We start from the raw sequence: 21879 nt of genomic DNA, 5'->3' as shown, positions 1-21879 counted from the left end.
TTCTCTGGAACTCTTCAAAGCAGGCAGATGTGAAGCACTCGCAGCAATCCCATCCCAGGCATCCATACTTTTACAAAATCCCCACCCCCCCACCCCCCAAAAAATCCATGATTAATGTTGGAAATAGAAGACAAAACAATGCTATGTTGTGGTATTTCTGTGTAGAAGTTACTAGAATTAGATGCAATTGTTTGGGAAGGGGCTATACAAGACTTGACTAATATTTTGGACTAGACAAAACAGTGTTGAGGATATTTACAGCTCTTTAAATAAACAGATATCTGAATATGCTTAACAAATGAGGTTAAGATGTGATCAAGGACAAGACTTTACTGTTAAAAATTTCGGTTTCAGCACACTCCACAATCCTGAGGCTGACAAGATTTCTTTGCCATCAGTCAGCAAGAGATCGCAATTTTTCCTCCTAATTTTTTCCCTCCCTTTTCTCCCTCCTCTCTAAAGGACAAGCAAACACTTCCCCAAAGGTTGTTCATTCCATTAAATTCCTAACAGCAACCATTGGCTGCCTGTTCATTATCTCTATACCTGCCAACATATTTTATGACAAGGAAGATGGCAACTCCACTCAGTTATCCCTACAAATCCTCCCATCTGATGGCTCTCCATGGGGATCCAAGAGCTGGCTGCAGTTTAACACCTCCCAGCAGGCCATGCATGGCTATCCCCTAGAGATGGACTTCCAGCATTCCCCGCAGGAGTTTGTGCTGTCTGCCACAGATTCCGGCAGGCTGACAGCCTGGCAATCCTTCACCATCCAGCTCCTGAAGCCCTCCCAGCCACCCTGCTGCCTTTTCACCATGCAGACCAAGAACAGCTACTCCTCTTTCCTGAGGGAGAGGAAAAGGGTGGATTTGTTCCTGGAGAAGGTCTCCTTCTTCCTGAACTCCAGCAGCCCCAAAGATATGGTGCTGACAGCTCTCTAGCCTGGCTCCAGACTCATCTCCTGGTACAACAGCTCGCTGTGTGCAAGCACCAGCACATCTTCCAGCTGGTGCAGGAAAGACAAAACTCAGCAGGCACTAGAGAAACAGAGTGCCAGCTGGCTCTGTGAGCCCACAGTTTGTCCAAGCAATGTTGCCAGAGTACAGAATCGATGTGACCTTCAGCATTTTCTACAGTGAGGACTGCCCAGCCAGCACCAAGCTGTTCCCCAGGCCTTGCAGAAGCACTGGGCTGACGCTCCAAGCCAAGAACAACTCCACGGTGAGGAGGAGCCCTCACGCCCTCCTGAGCAGCGTTCGTGCGCTGCTGGCGTGGTGCTGGCAGTAGTGGTCTGCTGGCTTTACAGGTGTCCCAGGAGGATTCCTGGAGCACAGCCTGTGATGGTTCAGACAAACTCCCAGCTAAGTCACGCTGATGTGGAACTGGATACCCTGAGACCTCACAAAACCCCTGTACATGAGTGCAGAGCTTCACTTTCACCTCTGTTATGGATCCCACCTTCAGGACCGCTTCCCTCCCATGGGCAGTGTCCCAGGCCAATGCCTCACATCACACCACCCTTCCAGCCCCCAAAATACCAACTCCCTCCCCACTATCCAAAGGCTCTGACCACCTGCCATGGCCAGGGCAACATCCAGAGGCTTAAGTTTTAGAAACTTTTAAATGGTATTAAGAGCAGATCTACAAAAAGACAAATTGCATTACAAGGTGCTATCCTTAACACCCAGAAAAAACCAACACAAACAGGCAGTTAGTGATTTTCACCATGTTTCAATTTAGAATAGAATATATTTGACCCACACCTGACAAACAGGCAGTAGCAAAAGCAGAACCCAAGTGAAGCAGGCAAAAGGATCTCCTGATGAAGGGGTAAAATTACAACCCTGCAAGAGTCAGAAGAAAATACGCATCAAGCTGATGCTGGTGGGAATGAGGGGTCACAGTCAGTGCTGGGCAAATCTCACCTCATCATGTCTCCCAGACTCATAAATATACGCTTTACATAGAAGAGGCAGAACTGTCACAGAAGGACCACCACAAAACATTATAGGTCCATTGAAATTCAGAGGTGCTACAACCCTGGAGTATAGGCCATCTTGAAATTTTAGTTTTAAAAAATGCCTGACATTGTCTCTGTCCTTTCAATCTTTCAAAACTTAAAGTGTTTCTATAAATACATCATATGTAGCATTTCTAAAGGCAATAGTAGCTACTGAACTCCTCCTGTTAGGTAATTTGCTGCAATGTACCTTTAAAGGTATATTTTAAAGTTCCAGGCTTGCCTTCTTTACAGTAAAACTGTCTCTTGTCTGCTTCCACCTGGGACAGTTCTAGCAGAGAACTCCTGAAGTTCTGCAAAAGAATTTATGAGGACTTTTTAAACATTTTTAAATCCTTCCAGTTTAATAGATTATCATATACAAAATGCAATCCATAACTTAATTATGAACTGCATTTTGCAATCACATAATTACAGATTAAGCTATTTAATCTGTCACTTCCTATTTTGATCTGCAAACTCTTTTTAGAACTGACAAAACCTTCCCTAAACCTGAAGGCAGTGTGTGAAATAGGAGCAAACAGCACCAGTGCCACTATGCAGTGCAGGAAAGGAATATGGAATGCCCTTTCCAGAAGTGCAAAGATCAGCCCTTGCAGTCTCTTGAGTCCCTGTGGGACTCTTCAAGTACATGAAATACAGACCCACAGTCAACAGGCCCTACTCATTTAATTACCAATCAGTCTGACCTGGCAGATGCTCCAAATGTGGAGAAAGGTTAGTAAACAAGCTAAACAAATACACATTCTAATAGCAGGTGCTATCAAATTTCTCTAATGAAGTATTTAATTCCTGTGCAAATTTTCAAGAAGTGCAGCTGAATATTAATGGCACGTGAGGAGATGCAGCACACAATTCCCAAGGCACAGGATGAGCTTTTCAGCTCTAACTCTGCAGCCTAGCAAATTGCAGAGCTGACATTTACATGCTACCCAGCTTCCAGACTTCAACATTCCTCTAGGAAAAAAGAGAAACACACCCAGAGTGATAGGCAGTAGTCTCATTAAAATAACCCAGAAAGTTATGAGAAGCAGTAATTTTGGGGCACTTGTCTCCATCAGAACACTTCAGCTAGGCTATGAAGAGATGTGGTGATGCAGGACATTGTTTTCTGTGAAGTAGTAAAAATAAAAGCAGTAAGTCATCACACTAGGATCTCCAAGAGTTACATGTTGCTTCTGTAAAAGCTACAAATATTTTACAATATGATAGAAATATTACCATGCAAGTACTATTTAATCACTGTAAAAATGGTTCTAAAATCATTTAACAGAAAACACACCTGCATCAGACTGGCTGAATAATCACCTTGAAATTATTCATAGTACTTCAGCAAAGCTGAAAAAAGGATTCAGTCACAAATGTTCAGTGAAGAATATTTGTGTTCAGATCTATACATCACAAACTATGGTAGGTGAATATAAAAATACTGATTTAGAAAATCTCAAAGATTTGTGCCAAACCAACTATAAGATAGCCAATCTGTAAGCCCTTCAGTTGCTTACAGAAGCCAGACGCAGAGCACAGGAAGGCTCACACATTTGGAGAGCTCAGGAATTCATCTTTCCTTAGCCCATGAGGAAGACAACTCAAAACCCGACAAGGGATCAGATCACAGACATTGGCTGAGTTTTCCAGTTGAGAATTCTACTCCCCAGTGAAAGAGGCTTTACTCAAAGAAACTGAAGACAGATCACCTACCTTTTCATTAACAGCCGTTCAAACTCAGTTTCTCAGACATACAACCACAAGTATCTTACAGAACACACTTCATCAATGTCATTATTAGCAAAAAATTTTATTGTACTTTTGCTTACAAAGCCTTAACTCCAACACAACAACTTGAAAGGTTTTGCTTTCTAAAGACCATTTCCATTCCATTTCTTAAAAGTCTTTAAACCAACAATTTTTATCTGTAAAACCCCTCACCCTCCCAACCCTCAAATGAAAACCAAGACTGGCACTCTCTCAGCTCAGTGTCTGGGTACTCAGTGTGCGGTCTTTTCCATAATTCTGAACTCCTGAGGAATCCTCATATAAATAAAAGGTGTTCGTGAACCAAAATTAACGATGTTATCAGCTTATTGTAAATTACTTGAATTTTTTTTTAAGACAGTCATCACTGATTTTGAAATAATAACCAATACTTCTGGGCAAGGACTTAAAGGTGACTAACATTTTTTATTACTTGATTTACTCCATGGCAGCAGAGGTTTTCTTCATCCTAAAGCATAACTGGAAAACACTTCAGGACAGCTCCTATTTGCACACAGCTGGTTTAACGTGATATGCAGATTTCATACTTCATAACAAAAATAGGACTAGAAAAATGTAAAAACCAATCAAACCACATGAAACAGTACCAAGAGCAATTCCAGCATTAAATATTTTTGCATTTGGCTAAGTTTTGTCCCAAGAAATAGAATTAATCCTCACTGTCGGCCTGCTTTTCCATTTTCTGTTGTTTCCATTCTGAAAGGCAAGACAACAATTGGTAAGGCTTGTTTATGCTAGAACAATCAACAGTTTAAAAAAAACAGATTTGAATACCTTCATAAATATTTTTTACTTCACTAACTGTCCTGTCTCTCCCTACCCCAACATATGCTACCTTATCTCCTCTTAATACTTCTTTAAGCAGCAGTCAATACATAAAGGAAAAGTTTCTGCAGAGATACATTTCAGCTATGAAAAACTGTCCGCTATCAATCTCACCAAAATAGAAAATATTTGTGTGACTGGAGAATATTCATGTGACTGGAGAATCCATTTTGAAAACCTGAGCTTTGGCCATTTTTTCCAAGGACTTCATTTTCACTCCTCTTACACTGATCATTGTCTACCATTATCTGATTTCCGTCAGAGGAGGCTGGTTTGGTTTTCCAGTATTTTTTGTAGAACATGGACTACTGTCAACTTCATTAGAGCACAGCCTAAGAGTCAACCACTTTATTACCAACAATATTTCTATATCAGCCATTCCTTTGGAAGCTGAAGCAAGCAGAAAGTCTCAGCTACTGTTTAAACCCCTGAAGTTTAATAAGAGTTTTGCTGCAGGGGTAATCCCTGTGGCCCAGGGAAGCCCAGCTCTCAGCAGTCAGTCTCACTCAGCACAGATGAAAACAGAAGATCAAACACTGCTGTGGGTCTCCATCAATGCTGAGAAGCAAAGGAATGTATTTAGATATTTTAATCATCAGAGGAGTATTTAATACTGTAAACTCCACACTGACTGCTACCAAGATATGGGTAGTGATGCATTTCCTGATACAAACCCATTTTCTTCTTTCAGATGTTGATACAGCTCAGCTTTGTTGTTGACAGAGTTCAACCGACCAATAAATTCCTGGTGTTTCCTAGAGTTGGCAGTATTAATTCTATTGCTCCATAAAGACAGCAAGGACATTGGCCCTAAAATTGTAAGTAAAAAGAGTCTAAGTGATGAAAATTTTGAATTAACATTACATCATTATAACACTTTAAAGGAAGTTACAGATTATGGTAATACAACACATTAAAGCAACTAATATTAGACAAACTTACAATAGGGACTAAATAAATAGAAAATGTGCAAAGTGATAAATGGCTGAGGAGTTGCTGCACATGAGAAGGACTCTGCTTTAAATGCAAATCTCAGCATCAGCTCAGCCCCTGTGACAGAAAATAATTCACACCAAGGAAGAGTGAGAACTGTCTATCCTGACAACTGCACAGCTTAGGCAAGTTGATTAGTTATTAGCAGGAGACAGTGATTTCTGATACCAGCCCTCAAACAGCATTTCTCACATACCGTAGGTCAAACAGCACCAGCAGGAACTTGGCCAACCCCCTATCAACCCAAGAGTTGATCAGCAGACCCACACAGTGTCTTGGTATCTCCCTTTTTTCACAGACCTGGTGAGGTTAACATGTTTTCCAAGAATTTCTCAACATTTAGCACTCAATTAAACATGATCTTCATTGACTTAGCTTTAACTCCAAAATGATTCACCTCATTGCTTTAGAAAACACAAACTGATGCAACATCATCTACCTTTGAAAGAAATAATCTGTTGCAATTGTTCTGGTTTACCTTTCGCCTTTTCAGCTGTGGGCATTTCATCCATTGTAATGAGAGGCTTTTTGTTGGGGGGCTCAGGAGAATCAGGGGAGTCTTTGATAACTTCAGCTTCTGCCAGTTCTTCTTTCTCCCGATCCAAAAGACCTTTTAACCTTTTTCAGAGGAAGGAAAAGGGTGAGGAACAATATGCTTGAGCAGGACATAATTCTTGATAGCTTTCTGTACTCCTCAAAATTATACAGGACCCGCACCATAAGAAAAATTCTTCTGACCCCGTGGAGTGGGTGACAAACAATAGGGAATTCTAGCCAAATATTCCTCTGTATAAAGCATTACATATAGGAAAGGTTCTTAATACAGTTTCCCTTTAGTTGTTGAGACAGTTGATGTCTGAATTTTGAGGGAAAGACTAAATTAAAATAAATACATAGAAAAATACTATACAGTTTGCTATTATCTTTTCTAGGTGAATTCAGACCCATTCACACCAAACCCCTTTATCTCAGTCCCCATTTCGGTTCCACATGTGAAAGCTAAGTTGTATGAATGATCATTCACAGGAAGGCATGGAATGTCACCAGCATGGTGCCAGCAGGCTAGATGAAAAGGCCCTCCCATCCTAAATGATCCCAGCATGCACAGAACACATGCAAATTAAGCTTATTACCATAAGTTTTTTTGATCTCTGTAGAAAGTAGTTTCAAAGAAGGACTACAGAACAGACTTACAGGTGCTTGCTACAATAACAGACAGGAGGTAAATGGACAAGAATCCTGATGCTCAGCAGAAGAGAAGAGCCAAATCAAGCTGGGTTGTTTAATCAACCTGAACACTGAACTATGTACAGCTTGATAAAACAACTGCTTGTCCCACATTTTCAGCCATGCTTTAGGTTTCCATAAAGCAGTTTAATTATCTAATAGGTGGTGTGGTTATAATAGAATCCAACAGCAGGAACTCCTCAAGCTAAAACACCTGGCTAAGAGGTCAACTAAGAACAACAGTTATGCTACAGTTTGATTTCACTTTAGAAAATGTACCTCTCTGATTCCTGCCATGGCTTATCTGATTCATAGTCTTTGCCCAACTTCTCTGACTTGTCCTCTTTGTCTTCTCTCTTTCTGCCTCGTTTCTTGCGCTCCTCCTCCTCTGGGGGTTTGCTCCTGCATGCCATGAGACACTCAAGGACTCGCTGGTGTTTGTCAGAGTTGTTTATGTGTGCTCGGACCAGGGTCTCCAGCTCGTTCCACATAATGCGGTACTGCTCATCCCTAAAAGGGTCCGGAAAAACAGACCACATCAAGGATCACCAACATCATTAAACTACTGAATGAATGACCTTAAGAAACAAAACAGAACCCCCAAACCAAAAATAACTCCAAAGAGATTATCTGTCCTCCTGTACTGCTGGTTTCTCCACCTGGGATTACTCCACGCTTGAAACCACATTAACATTTCCCAGTTAACCCTCATAGTAAAGTGTAAACTGAAATGGATTATGTCGATTGAAATCATATTGTTCCACCAGATCTCACTGCCAAAAGGCACTTGTGAAATTTCTCAGGTGCTTGCTAACAATGCAATGTCAGAGGGCCACTCATGTGCTGACATGCAAATTAATGATTACATTATTTGGGTTAAAAAAAATAAGAAAGAATTGCACTACACTACTGTCAATAACTCCCAGTCATGTAGGTAAATCAGGAGCTTTTGAATTTCTTTTCAAGCAGTTCTTGGAAATACAAGGAACATCTCCCAGTGATTGAGGGATCAGAATATTCTATGCTTATTTTAAAGAAGTATCTCCTATTTTAAATAACTGTTCCAGAAGGATTCTAATACATCCCAATTTTAATGCATCGTTCATTTAAAATACATTTAAGTTTTCCTTTTTATTCATTTGAAGTTATTCCACTTTATCTGTCCAATTTGTATCAATTTCTTACCTTTGCTGATAACAATCTTTGATTTTACATTTTTTAACACATTTAAATTCTTAGGTAATAAAATTGTAGAGGTTTTTTCCCTAACATACAGCAGTATCAGTACTGTTATAGCCCGTAAATGATACAGGTGAAGCACTCACAGCATTTGGGATGTGCAATACAGTGTTTAGTTCCCTGTGTATTACTTTTAGCTACATTTTAAAAATTTGGTACGAAAACATTGTCAACAGAGTAATTCTGAAAATAGTCCAAAATCAACAAAAAGAGATATGCATGTAACCTTTTTGGCCCCTTTCCTCTGGTACCAACTGTTGAAACTGGCAGTGGATCGTTCTTCCTTTCCATGTCTACCAAATTGTATATAGTTTTTTGACAATTCAGCACATCCTCATCAGTCATTGTTTCCTTTACAATCACACTGGCTAATGGCACTACCTGTAAGAAAAACCAGAAATTAACAAGAAAATGTGTGTGTGTGTCACAGGAGAGCAACAGGGAGAAAAAAATTAAAGGCAATGAAACAACACACCCTCTTATCCTCAGTCTAGTACTAGCTCCAGGTGTAAGCAGATGCTTTCTTTATCCAGCAGAACCAGAGCTGTCAGGTTCAAATAATTTTTACTTAAATTAATTTAGCATTCCAATAATCTACTGCATTAAATACAGAGTTACTTCAGGAAAATAAAGCTGAAAATAAACTGATTTTACAGCAAGGGATTTATCACCCTATAGAGTTGGTATTTCACCAAATGACAAGGGGAAACTTAATCTAGGAACAGAACAAAAATGTACACAGCCCAGGTTACTTACTGCTTGCATGTTGAAGATGGTAGTCTGAGAAATAATCATAGGCCAGTAACGAGTATGTTTCTCTAACTGATCTTTTGCACGTTCCAATGGAATTTCAAGACTTCCATCGATCTTATATCTGGGCTCTAGAAAAGGAGTTAATCGGTTTTCCCTCATAAATTCACCAAAATCCTAATGATAACCAAACAAGATAAAATTAGGCATTTCTCTAACAAAGTAACTTTCAGTGAAGGGGCTAAACAGCTCAGCCTTGCTTATCACTTTGTACTATCCCACTGCTACATCCGACCCTACCAACCACAGCCCTGTCTCTAGCTCTCACGCGTTAACCTGAGGGAACACAAAAACAGGGGCACAGAAATACGGGGTAAAAATCAATGTATGGGTTTTGACAAGGAGAACTTCCAGATCTGTGAGGTATTTAATGTATGGGAAGAGTTATATCTTTCCAGAAGGAACTTCTACTTATTTACAAAAGATATCAAGGATGTGTTGAAAAAAATAAAGGATAAAAGCTGATTGTCTGATATCAGGGTTCAAAGTTGTCAACTTCTTAATCTTTTTTATTATTGTACAAACCACTGATGTGCAATCTATCCTTTGAAAATAGACACGATACAGTCCTATGTGTATCCAATCCACAGAAGAAACTTGCCAAGAAAAATGTTTTTCTAGAACCAGAACAAATTTTAAACACTCCTATTGCATTAAGGAGGCATTCCTTGACACCTTGACACATGATGTATTTTATGAAGCAGGTGTAGCAATCAACAAACTTAGTATTTTCTACTAAACATTCATCAAGGTACTTATTACAAAGGAAGTTTGACCATGCAATCCACTGCAACATTTCCTTCCCACATCTACTGCCCTGCATTTGTTGTCATGTGTAAGAAGCAGCAGTGTAGGACAGAAAGACTCTTACTGTGATCCTGTAGTCAGTGACCCTCCCACCGCAGCCTTCGCTAATTGATGGGGGATCTTCCAGAATTGAGCGGGAGCTGCTCAACACATGCAAGAAAATCTCTCCACCATGGCTGCTGAGCATGTGGCTAATGACTTTTGAGCCAGACTTGCGTGGTTGTTCCAATAACACCGAACGACCTGGTGGAAAGGAGATCACTTTCATTCACTCATTCCTATGTGCTGCAATTTCAAATTTCGAGCTGCAAAAATACAGGTTTTTGCTTGGGTAAGAAGAATCTGAACCCACCAAGGTTCTGGTGTTTTCACCCAGCTAAACAAAGAACTGCCATCTCCTCATTTCTTGACACAGAACAGGGTATATGCTCCTTAAAATTTTACAAAGCAACACCAAAAGGCCTCTCCTAGACCAACCAAACATTTTTTCTATAGGATATTATACTTAGGAAAAAAATACATATTCACAAGTCATTCAAATAGCCCTGCTGCAGAACCATTCTCATTAAAAGCAACTTTCAAAAAGTAATAAAATAACCTCTTGAGTATAAAGGTATCAGCTGATACCATCTGCTAATGCTTACTGGATAAAATGGATACTGTTCTTCAGGCAGAGAAATAAAACTGCATTTGTCTTATTTTCAGTTAAATACACCAAGCATTAAAGGGTGCATTCTCCAAGTAAGTTTCTTTTTATCAGAAAGCAAAAATCAGAAGAGTGAGCTTATCTGAAATATGCTATTCATTTTGGTTCTAACCATTTTTATTAATGAAAGGACATTTTCACTACACAATCTCTAGAGAAAAATACACTAAGATATAGTTAATAAAACCACTGCATGTTTAGACAAACAAATTACTTGATTGCAGGAAAATTCCATTAAGAGGATATTTGTAATGCCATTTTCTTTGCAAACATACAAACCTCCATTTCAATACTTGTTGCTTCTTTACATCTTTCCTCCCATCTTCAAGTTACAACACACATTTGCCTTTGAGGGCATTTAACAACTTTCTTTTCTTATTTATAGGACATTTTAAAATAAACATAGTATTTTCACAGTATACACACATTACTGCTATACAAACCAAAATGTGCTACATGCTGCATTTACAAAGTTAAAAATTATGACATCGAATAATTAGCCAAGGACACAAATTTACCATTAAGGAGAAAGTTTGTAAGGCATGAAGAAGGTCTGCTATTTACATCTACTGGTGAAATTCTGTATGCTCCAGTGCAATAGTGCAGTTCTGAAAAAGAAAGGAGTAGAAAAGTGGAGTGTAATTCCAGAGACAGAAAAAAAAATCCACAAAATATAAGAATGGAAGAGGAGGAGGCTAGTCCAAAATGAGCAGAACTAAAAAGTCTAGATGCCTCTCAGTCTCAAAGTCCTCACTGGAAGGATTCCCAAGAGTCCACAGCTTTGAGAATCCTTTGAGAATCTCATACATTCCCAAGCCCTGTTTCCAGCAGAAACCACAATTCTTTACCTCCTGAATTACTTCACTGACAGTCAGTCTGCTCTTATTTCTCTTACCAGATTTTCTGGCCTGGCAGCTCAACAAGTCAACATAAATTGCTAGTAGTTAATAGGGTGCATGAGCTGCATGGCCACATGATTCCTGTGTGACCTCAGATCTGCCCTGTCTTTCTCTCCTGTACTCAGATTTGTACAAATTACCAACCAGATCTGGAAGATTCCATGTCACCTACCCACACTGTTGGTTCGAGGAGTGCACCATTTCAGGGTCACAGTTTCTTTAAATGTGCCTTCTCTGCTATTGCCACCCACGTGGTTATCACCTGCAGAGAAAGGCAGAAAGAGGAGGGGATCAACCAGATTACAGAAAAACAACTCTAAACTTTTAAGGTACAAAATGTAACATGAACATATACACAACATAATCTAAATTTAAAACTTAGATGCCTAACTTTTTGATGTGACAATTAGAAAGTTCCACATAAGTTTAGTTCCATCAGTAGCAGTCAATTTTTTCCTGCTAAAATGCTCAGGACTTTAAGACAATATCTTTATTAAAATTTTCCACACAGAAATCTGAACTCTTAAATACTAGAGCTGACTGTTTCTTGTACATATTGTATTCCCAAAGTCAATTAAACCAATCTAAAGGTACATTTGACAAGTTCAGTTTTTTGGGGAAAGAAATATTTGGTCTCATCATCCAGTCTCTGCTATGTCAGATTCAGCCTGAATTCTCTCAATGTGTTCTACTGACCACAGATGCTTTATTATTAAAATAGTGGAAATACTTTATTATTAAAATTAACTGCAACAATTTTAGAAATTATCTCTCAGAATATCTAAAGGCCAAACTTATTTAACCTGAAAATTCCTTGTCAACATTTCAGAGAAATAAGACCAGTGTAACTAAATTCCTGCTTTCCTAGCATCAGAGCTACTACAGCTGAAATATGTATTTAGAAACAAATGAAAGAACCCAAAATTTACAGGATCTAAGAACAGACTTTTTCATCTCAAAGTCCTGATGTGAAAAATGTGAAAAGGAAATGCAGTCAGAGTGCTTTTGTATTTTCCTAGGAGACCTAACTACTTGAGCCAACAAGTTTTAGAAAACTGCTTCTGAGCTCTGGCAATAAAAGCTTTAAGATTTCAACATCATAACACAGTTCAGGTGAGGCTGAGGTCATTACTGTGACACCCTATGCTTTTCATCAATCTTTAGTCATCCACTCCCCTAAAATTTGGGGCACAGCACTTGGAGATGACAAAGGAGTTAGCTCCTTTTCCTTAAAGTAATGGAACAAAAAGCACAAACTCCCCAAATGGCTACTTATGGATATGACATTTGATTCTACTAATAAAGACTACTACTTATAAGCTGATTATACTACTTATAAGCCGATTTTTACCAAAGTTTTACATCAGGCAGCTCCCTCAACAAAATAATTCTGCAAAAGACTAAGTGTTGTGCTTTTCTAATTTTGGTTGAGCTATTAAAAATTCACCTCACAGGTATACTAGGTAGTAATTCGATTTACAATCATAAAAGATAGTAGGTATTTCAAATACAACAAGAAAACTCAACAGCTAAACAAGTCTTGCTTTTTCCAAAGCAATTATTGTCATAAACGACATTTAGGCCTGTGGGATGTAAGTGCTGCTAATTATTATTACTTAACAAAGTTCAATTGTGCAAGGCATAATTTTGCACAAATATCCACAAGAGGGACTTCATTTTGTAAAATCTCCCTGCATACCTGGTCTCTCACCTACTTTTTATATCTCAGTAAGAAACTGACATGCCCTTCAAATCTCACAACAATATCCAGAACATATGTGAATTTGGCCTGTTTTCTCATTGCTGTATTAAAATATGTCAATAATGAGTAAAACTCTAATGCCAACATTACAAATTAAGTTTCCTGGGATACATGGAGTAACTGAAATATTTGCTACTTGAGCCTGAAATTTACATGGATTTGAAGCGCTCGATCTTTCTTTTTGAATACTCCCAAAGAGGTTGATCAAAAGCCACCTTCACAGGGCCATTCCTACTTACCACTCTTTAAAAAATCCACGTGTGCCTCTTTGTGATGAAGCAGCTCCACGTCATAGTTGGCTGATGTGTTAGCATGTTGCTCCTCCTTCAAGAGAGAAAGGTAGACATAAATACAATTACTTTAGCTAGAGGTCACCATTTTCATAAATGAATTATTCTACATTTGTCTTTCAGTCCAGAAGAAAACAAAAAGTCTCCAAGTACCTCGGACAACAATAGGATTGCAACGCTGAGGAAACTTTGCTCTCTGAGCAGTTTAAAGATGCAGCCAACTACTTTTTCTCTTATTTTCTTTTTTGAAACCCTATTCCTCTTTATACAAGCCTCATGTCAGGGTGCAGAGCATCACATACAGGTAAAAACTAGGCTTGAATACTTCACAAAATCAGTGAAGTTAAGGAAACCTACAAAATGTTACATAATCACCAGCAGTTACAACTTACTGAGCAGCAACAAAGGCTCACTGCAGGGTAGAGTGACAATTACTTTTCAAAAGCAAAAATCAAGAATCCAAACCAAAACCCACACTTTGAACTTTTTATTTCTTAAGCTTATGAGAAAAGGTGCAATTGCAGCTGCAAGTTTATAACTAAAAAAATGGATTTTTGTAAAGAGGACACTGCATCTTCGAACAGCTGCAGAGAATCAGCAAAAACAGAATGGTAACTCTGCTAATTTACTCCAAGTTTAAAAAGAAAAACAATTAAAAAAAAAAAAAAGAAAGAAAAAAACCACAGAGAACCCAACATAGTCTATTACTATAGGGACAAAGGCAGAAGGGAAAGGCACACCAGCAGCACACAGGTCAGAAAGTTACAGACAAGGTATTTGCAAACTGAAGTCACATTTATGCCATGACCCATGTCAAATTCTCATAAAAACTGAAAATTATTTTCATATCATGTTTTAACTTATAAAATCCACACAATATTCTTTTCAAATAGGCAATGATTGACTGTGTTACAAGTTAATGAATTTTTTAAATTATGAAGATTACCTGCCTATGGCTCTTTTTCTGTTTGAATACTGACACTTGTGTCTCAATTGTCTCTTGCTGCCTCATCAGAAAATTACTGTCAACTAATTCTGAACTGCACTAATTTCCCTCCAAGTAGCAAAATAAATTAAAATATGGACATAACTTCTATCACAAGATGCTTAATTGAGTATCCTTCTTAACTAGGGATATCCTGTCCCCACTTTATGTTTATGGATTTTCAGAGTAGAAAACCCACTGGAAAACCCTTGGTAAAAAAGCAGCTTTTAGTTACAAACACCTTTATGTTGGGTGGGCATGATAATGAATCAGAGGAAAAAAGAGACTCACTATGCCACTATAATGCATAAGGGTCAAGAATATCTAAAGACAACCAGAAGAAGACAAAAGAATCACAGACAAATTGATCTGCGGCAAACAAGACTGTATTTATATAAAGTAATACAAACAGAACTGAAATAACACTTGTATTGCTACTTCAAAAATTGAGATTTGGCAATACAATACTTTGTTCTGTGATCCTTCTTTACTTTTTTTCCCCCCTTCTTTATTTTTACTAACCTGATCACAGACATTGAATGTGGGCTAATAAAAGAAAAAAAATGATATGGAGAGAAAAACAATGTAAAAATTCAATTAAAATAAACATCAAAAGTTTTCAAACAAATTTAGAAGTGATACAGCTAGTTAACACAGAGCTGTAGACACAATATTACCTTCATAGGGATATTAGTTATTGTGGTTGAAGCCAGATCAAAGTGTTGCTGTACTAAAAGATTCAGTTTTGTAGCCAGGTGCCTCCCTGCACGGACACTGTGCACTTCACTGGTTAGAACAGGGGAGAGCTGAAATAAATTAATACATGGAATTCATAGTTTAGGTTGTGATATCATCCAACAGTACAGTTTGTTCAACTCTCAAATAAGCATTTATACTCCTAAACTACCTAAACCTATACTCCTAAAACTATCACTCAAAAACCCACACCAAGGGGAACTACTGAGCAAGAAGCAAAACCAATTTTCATTCTGAATTCTGAGGTTATGTCAAGTGCTATAGATGCAGCTCTTAAAAACAGTAAAAAAAAAAAATCAGAAGTGTGCTAAAAAATTTGACAAATTTCCTATTTGTTAATAGGAAAAATTAGTATTACAACATGGGGAATAAATTTTAACAGCAGCTCTGGGCCTAGTTTTACATTCTTTTACCTGCTAAGTAACAGTAGCAAAGTAATTTTTAGATGTCTACCTGTAAGTGCATCATACATACACAAGGCAAATAAACACAAGCTAGAAGATGTATTTGATTTTTCCTTAGCCAACAAGAACAGTGGGTTGGGGCTCAAGAACAAAACAAAAATTCTAAAAACCACACAACAAAAACTACAACAACAATCCCAAAAAATGCCAAAACAAGAACCCCAAAAAACAACAACAAAAAAATCCCAAGACCCAAACCCAGTGACTGCCTTAGAGAGGAAAGAAGTCCATTCATTATCTTCCATTCACAATTTTTAGCACAACTACAGCGAAGTTCTGTAGAAATTAATCACAGGAAGGTAGTCACTCATAGTCGCTTTCATATATTAAACACTACGCAGCACTACATGCTTTTCATGTTAAGTCATTTTTCTAGGGTCTTTTCTTACAGACAGCACATTAATGCAGAGCAGACTGTTGAATGGCAAAATATATTACAGATTTTCTTTATGCACTTGGTTTCAAACAACCACCACATGTGCTTTTGCTACTGAACAACTGAGAATAATTTGCACTATTTTCAGTCTGACGTGATTCTCAATCTGGGATAAGCTTTCTCATTTTAAGCTCCTCACCTCTTTTTTAGGACGATCTGAAACAAGGCTGTCTTCACCAACTGGGTACGTGTGGATTAACACCAGTTCACATTTCTGAATCTGCATTAGACTTAAAAATAATATCATTTTGCTTAGCCTACAGCATGGCAGACTATCTCCTAAAATTAAATTAATTCTGGTATCTAGAACATGGAATCATAACATATGTTAGTAACATGTTGTTTATGAAAGTGTGCTGCAGAAACTAGGTTACAGATATGATTTTCAAAAGCACAGACTTCAAAATAAGTTCTTATCAGAATAAAAATAAAAGCCTAACACTTCTTGCTCCTCAGCTGCTATAGCGTTGTGCTTCTTTTTTGGACACATCAATGGAGTAAGTCCTCAACTGGTGTAATCTGTTCAGCTTTATTCAGCTGAATATTGACACTACAGAGGATCTGTGTCTCCAAGTATAGGTAAAAATGAGGGGATTCCTGGGAACATGAGAACAACTGCCCAAACAGCACAGAGAGATGGGACATGTAATGGGATACATGCTAATCCCAATGTGGTTGGAAGTTTGGAGTGATACCAAACATGGTACCACATCTCTACCTACAGGAATGAGACATCCCTGTCTTTAAAATGGATTGAACACCTAATTCCTTGGACAGGATCCTTTATACATCCATGAAACTGCAACTGCAGCAGGAAAAAACAGGAGAGTGCTGCTTGTGCTCTTGAAATGCCTGAAGAGCAGCCAGGAATAGAATCCCAACCCACAACAACTTTACAAGATAACACAGTGCTGTAGACAAACACTTCAGAGTTTAATTACACAAAACATATGTGGAGAAAGACTTCTCAGAGGAGATGCACTCTATTTCAAGATTCCTTTACCTCAAGGGAACTTCCAGGCAATACAGTCATTTAGAAACTAAAATTAGTTTCAAAGAAGTTAGCTGTTTTAGACAAAGGAAGATGAACATGAAAGTAACACAGTATTATCAAGAAAAACTGCTACAGATGAATTAGTGATTAAAAGAGTGTAACAAGGCACAGTTATGTATCTCATTTTGGAGCAGATGTAGAAGGTAACAAGCTAAAGAAATCCTGTCCTATGAAGGATGATACTGGAAAGATAATGATCATACACCAGCTCTAAGCTAACAATATCACAATTTACTGCCTTCTACTTCACATTCATTCACATGTGAAGTACAGGTTCATTATAGTGAGTTTTGACAGAAATACATCCATATTTCCTAGAGGATGCAAGAAACTCTTTTAAAAGCATACTCACTGGTCAGAGTTAGCTGCAAGCTTGTTGTGCTCATGAATGGTCTCCTGAACACAATCCTCTAGCATCCGAACATGGCTGTCACTACAAAGAAAAGTGGACTTCTTTTAAGGCTGCACCGTCAATCCTCTTGTTCAAAGCTACTGAATATTCCTCCACTTAAAGTGGGAAATCTTTGAAACTTTTGCAGTTTTACTGTCAGAATCCCATAAACAAAACCTTTGATAAGGTGAGAAGTGCTCTAAGAAGGATCTGTGCAAAAAAGCTCCCTGCAGCCCTTGTGGGAATGTCTGAACCGCTGGTGTAGGGGCAGCACAGGCCCTACGTCCCCCACCTCTTGGCGTTGGTGATGCAGATGATCCTGCCCCTGTTGCCCACGCGCTCGGCGTTCTCCATCAGCGTGGTGCGGGCCTCGTACTGGTACTCGGTGATCTTGCAGAGCGCCTCGACAGCAGCCACCAGCCCGTGCAGGATGCTGCAGCACTCGGGGTCTGCCCGCGGGTTCGGCGGACCCACGGCTGCCAGCGCCGCCATCAGCTGGGTGGAACAAAGAGCTGTTACCCAGAGGCACCTCCCGGCTTTCAAACCTGAGAAGTCGGCATTCTAACACACCTGACATGCAGATTAACATTGCCGGGAGAAGGGCAAATGTAACAACTAACGAACATTACTGGCAGCCTTCTGGAAAACATGTGGCCATAAACTATCCTTTCCGGTTCCATTTATTCATTGTGATTAAATATTCTCATTTATTACAGAGAAATACCTGACTATAATAACAACTTATATCCAACACCTGAAAAACATTCTAACATTGTTAGTTTCCTTCTGCTTTTATTTTTTGAGAATTTGGAAATGTATTTCTTCCTCAAAGCAAATTTTTTAGAGGATGAGCCCTTTCAGGATGAAACAACACAACTATAAAGAGAATATTAACAATTAATGTATTTAAAGTAGGTTATTTGCCTCTCATGCAAATATTTTTAAAAAGAATTGAAGTTCAAAAAGTAGCACTAAATTACAGAAGAAATATGTAACTAATTTATTCATAATGTTTATTTTAAATATCTACTTTCTATATCTATTTTAAGTCTCCACTTAAAGATAGTGGATTATTTTTAAATTTTGTCTATAGAATAATCCAGGCTCACAGGCAGCTATTTGAAATTCTGTTATACAATTTCAAACTAGATCCACCAATACTGTAATTAACCAGAGTTATTTCATATTGAACACAATGTTTATTTCACAATGAAGTCTGAAATACCAAACAAAAGAACAGATACAAATCATACCTCCTGCAAGTTCTGATCTTCTTGAGTCCAAGAATTCAACACATGAGCCCCAGAATCACTCACAATGAAATTCACCTACAAGGATCAAAAAAGCACATTAAGGTAACAGCCATTATATTGTTACTTCCCCAAATTTAAACAAACATGAATTGCACTTCTTTTTTCTGGTTGTCTGGAGATAATGTGCAATGACAAGCCAAACCCAAAATAACAAACCCACAAAAATCACACACTCCTGCTATATTCAGTTTTCCCCTTAGTAATATGAATAACAACTTCTACTTATATTTGTACACCAGAAAATAATTCTCTACACCAAATAAGATTTTCAAAATAGTAGTATTTTAAGCATTAGATTTTATTTCCAGTAGAACAGGAACAAAATAAAGTAAATTCTAATACTGTAAACTGCACATCATTCTCCAAAATCTGTCACAGTAATCATGGGGTAAATATCTACCAAGATTTAACAAACATCACTAAGAAAATATGGTTTTCTAAACAAGAAGCTGTGTGTGCCAGGAAACTCTCCTCCCACTTTTCCAACCTGTTAGCTCCAGGGCAATCCTGCCCTCTTCCTAAAGCCCAGAACTCCTGCAATGTTGATACCAAAACTCTGTTTTACAGAGAGCTACCATGTGTGTTCAGCAGCAAAATTTAACTTAAGACAGTAACTCACTGAAGCTTTTGTAAAGTTGTTGTTCAGGAGGGCACAATAATAAAGTTCTAAGTTGCCCTAAAGCACTTCTCCATGTTTTACACCAGCTTGTAAAGTGACATTAGGACAATGAAAATTCCAAAATTAAATATGTAATGAGATACTACTGAAACCAATTAAAGGACTATAAAGTATATAAAAAGCAAAAACAAATTTTAAGTGATAAATTACAATTTGATATTTTACTCTAAACAACACAAAGATATTAAATAAAAGATGAAAACATCTCTTATTGTATTAAGTATGATACGTGGCATGGCTGGCAGAACCTACCAGTTTCTTGAAAGGGAAAATATCATACATTATTCTACAGTACTCCATGGATGACTCCACTGAGCAGGTCCACAGGGACTTGGAGATGGGTGCCAGAGGAATGATGCCTTGGGTGCGATTCTTCACTAACATATCAAATTCTACGTGCTGCCTGCATGATTCTGCCATGTAGGGGCAGTGATCCACAACGAAAACAGTTTTGTGAGACTCAGAAAATATTTTCATTTTCTTCCTGAAAGAAACAGACATCGAAAGCGGAAAGAAATTGCACATGGTGAAAAAAACCCAACAAAAGACATCATAAGTTGACAGTGAAAATTACAGATGCATCCTAGAAATATGCTAGTTTTAGAGTCCATATTAAGCAGACTACATTTTTTATCTGAAGAAATTATTTTTTCTCAGGAGGAAAAACAGAGAAAAGCAGAACTGTTGCTGAAAAGGCAACAAAAATGCACAGTATTACTCTCCCCACTTCTCTATTTCAAACCAGCTTTAAAGAAGTACACAAACTACTTCCTATTTAAAGCTTATTTCCTAAAATAAGGACCATGCAAAAAAAATTATTATTAAACTTTAAAGACCTCTAAGTAACATAGAATTTTAACCCGATTTTCAGTCTTGGCTTTGCTAAATACATCTTACTTTTAAACGAGTAGTTGCATCTGTACTTCAACATCTCACTGACATATATACCAAGCGTGAAATCATAAAAAATACAGAGCAGGTAGGGCTGGAGAGAACCTCCAGAAATCATCAGGTCCAACCCCCAGCCAAGGCAGGGTGACCTAGCGCGGGTAATGCCTTCACGTGGGTTTGGAATGTCTACAGAGGGGGACTCCCTTCCCAGGAAGCTCCTCCAGGGCTCTGCCACCTTTTATGTACAGAAGTTCTTCCTCATATTGAGGTGGAACTTCCTGTGTTTTCGTTTATGGCCACTGCTCCTCCGAAAACGCCAATTTCTAGCGTAAGAATTTATTTTTCCGTGTACTTCTGCTGAATTACAGAATACACAAAATAAAAAACATATATACGCTCATTAAAAAAAAAAAAAAAAAAACTAAAATATCAAAGCAACGCGGCTTCCTCGGGGGGAGGGAGTGGGGCAGGCTTGGGCCCCGAGCTGGGCTGCAGCACACCGGGCTCACCGCGGCCCCTTCGGCGTGAGCCCCGGTCGCTGCCTGCCCGGGGCAGGGAGCCCGAGGGGCCGAGGCAGCGCCGCTGGAAAGCGTTACGTCGACGGCGAGCGTTTCTCACCTAGGTCGGCTCCTCCTGTGGTGCAGCAGCCCCGGTCCCGCTCCTCGCCGCGCGCGGCCGCGGCCGCGGCCCCGCTCCGAGGAGGAGGAGGAGGGACGAGACCCGCGGGGCGCCCTAGACGGGGCGAGGCGCGGGCGCCTCCGGCCGTGTGCCCTCCATGTCCCTGCGGCGCTCTGCTCCTCCTCCTCGGGCGGCTCGGCGGGGAGCGCGGGGCCCGGGTCCGGCCTGCGCGCCCGGCGCCCGCGGGGGTGGGAGAGGCGGCCGGAGCCCCCCCCGCTCCGCCCACCCCTGAGCCCGCGGGGGCCCCGCGCGGCCACGGGCGCCGCCGGCACCGCCGCTCCCCCAGGGGGAGCGCCCGGCCCCTGTCCGCACTTCCCCGGGCCACAACGCCCGGCCGGGATCACTCGCACGACATGCCGAGGCCAGCACCGGCCCCGATCCCGCTCCTGTTCCCCGCCCCGCCCGTCCCTGCGCTCCCCGCACGGCTCGGGGAAGGAGCCCGTGATCTCGCGAGAGCACGGGGATGCCCTGTGGGCGGGCCCCGCCGCGGCCGCCGTGTTCTCGCAAGATGTCGTGGAGCGGCCGGGGCTCCGTGTGTTATTCCTGCGGGAATTTTGTCTTCCAGCGTGCAGAGAGCAGGAGTGTGCCAGCAAAAGGCTCTCGGATCACACTATTTATACATTTTAAGAAACAGAAGCATCAGTGATCACGAGCAGCAAGTTACGTAATTTGTCTGTTGATTAGTACTCAACCCCGTTTGCTGGGCGTGTCTGTGGCTTCTCACGCTCCTTAGGGCACAGCCGAAGTTCTCTCCATTTGAGTCTGGGGACTGTTTTTGGGAGGGTGTGGGTGGTTGCGACCGCCGGCATTAACTTTCCTCCAGTTACTGCTGACTTCACTCCTGATGGTTCTCAGCCACACAGCCCAGTCATTTT

At 39.8% G+C, this 21879-nt stretch overlaps 1 protein-coding gene across 1 annotated transcript; it reads right to left on the bottom strand.

Annotated features, from left to right (window-relative positions):
* Positions 1 to 3805: 3805 nt before the first annotated feature.
* INTS13 (integrator complex subunit 13) lies at positions 3806 to 21077 on the bottom strand. The gene is made up of 17 exons (XM_041468709.1): positions 20945 to 21077; positions 19688 to 19919; positions 18697 to 18771; positions 17736 to 17938; positions 17405 to 17485; positions 16138 to 16228; positions 15020 to 15148; positions 13307 to 13391; positions 11478 to 11567; positions 10925 to 11014; positions 9765 to 9943; positions 8840 to 9010; positions 8310 to 8464; positions 7124 to 7354; positions 6096 to 6235; positions 5299 to 5434; positions 3806 to 4495 (listed from the first exon to the last, which is right to left on the bottom strand). Exons 2-17 carry the CDS (start codon positions 19910 to 19912, stop codon positions 4456 to 4458), a joined length of 2121 nt encoding a protein of 706 aa, XP_041324643.1. The 5' UTR covers positions 19913 to 19919; positions 20945 to 21077; the 3' UTR covers positions 3806 to 4455.
* Between the last annotated feature and the right edge of the window lie 802 nt (positions 21078 to 21879).

The sequence above is a fragment of the Pyrgilauda ruficollis genome, unplaced genomic scaffold (genome assembly GCF_017590135.1).
Source record: "Pyrgilauda ruficollis isolate IOZ18807 unplaced genomic scaffold, ASM1759013v1 scaffold229, whole genome shotgun sequence".
In the NCBI taxonomy this organism is placed as follows: Eukaryota; Metazoa; Chordata; class Aves; order Passeriformes; family Passeridae; genus Pyrgilauda; species Pyrgilauda ruficollis.
Note: the sequence above shows the minus strand (reverse complement) of the source record. Positions and strands in the feature narration are given on the sequence as shown.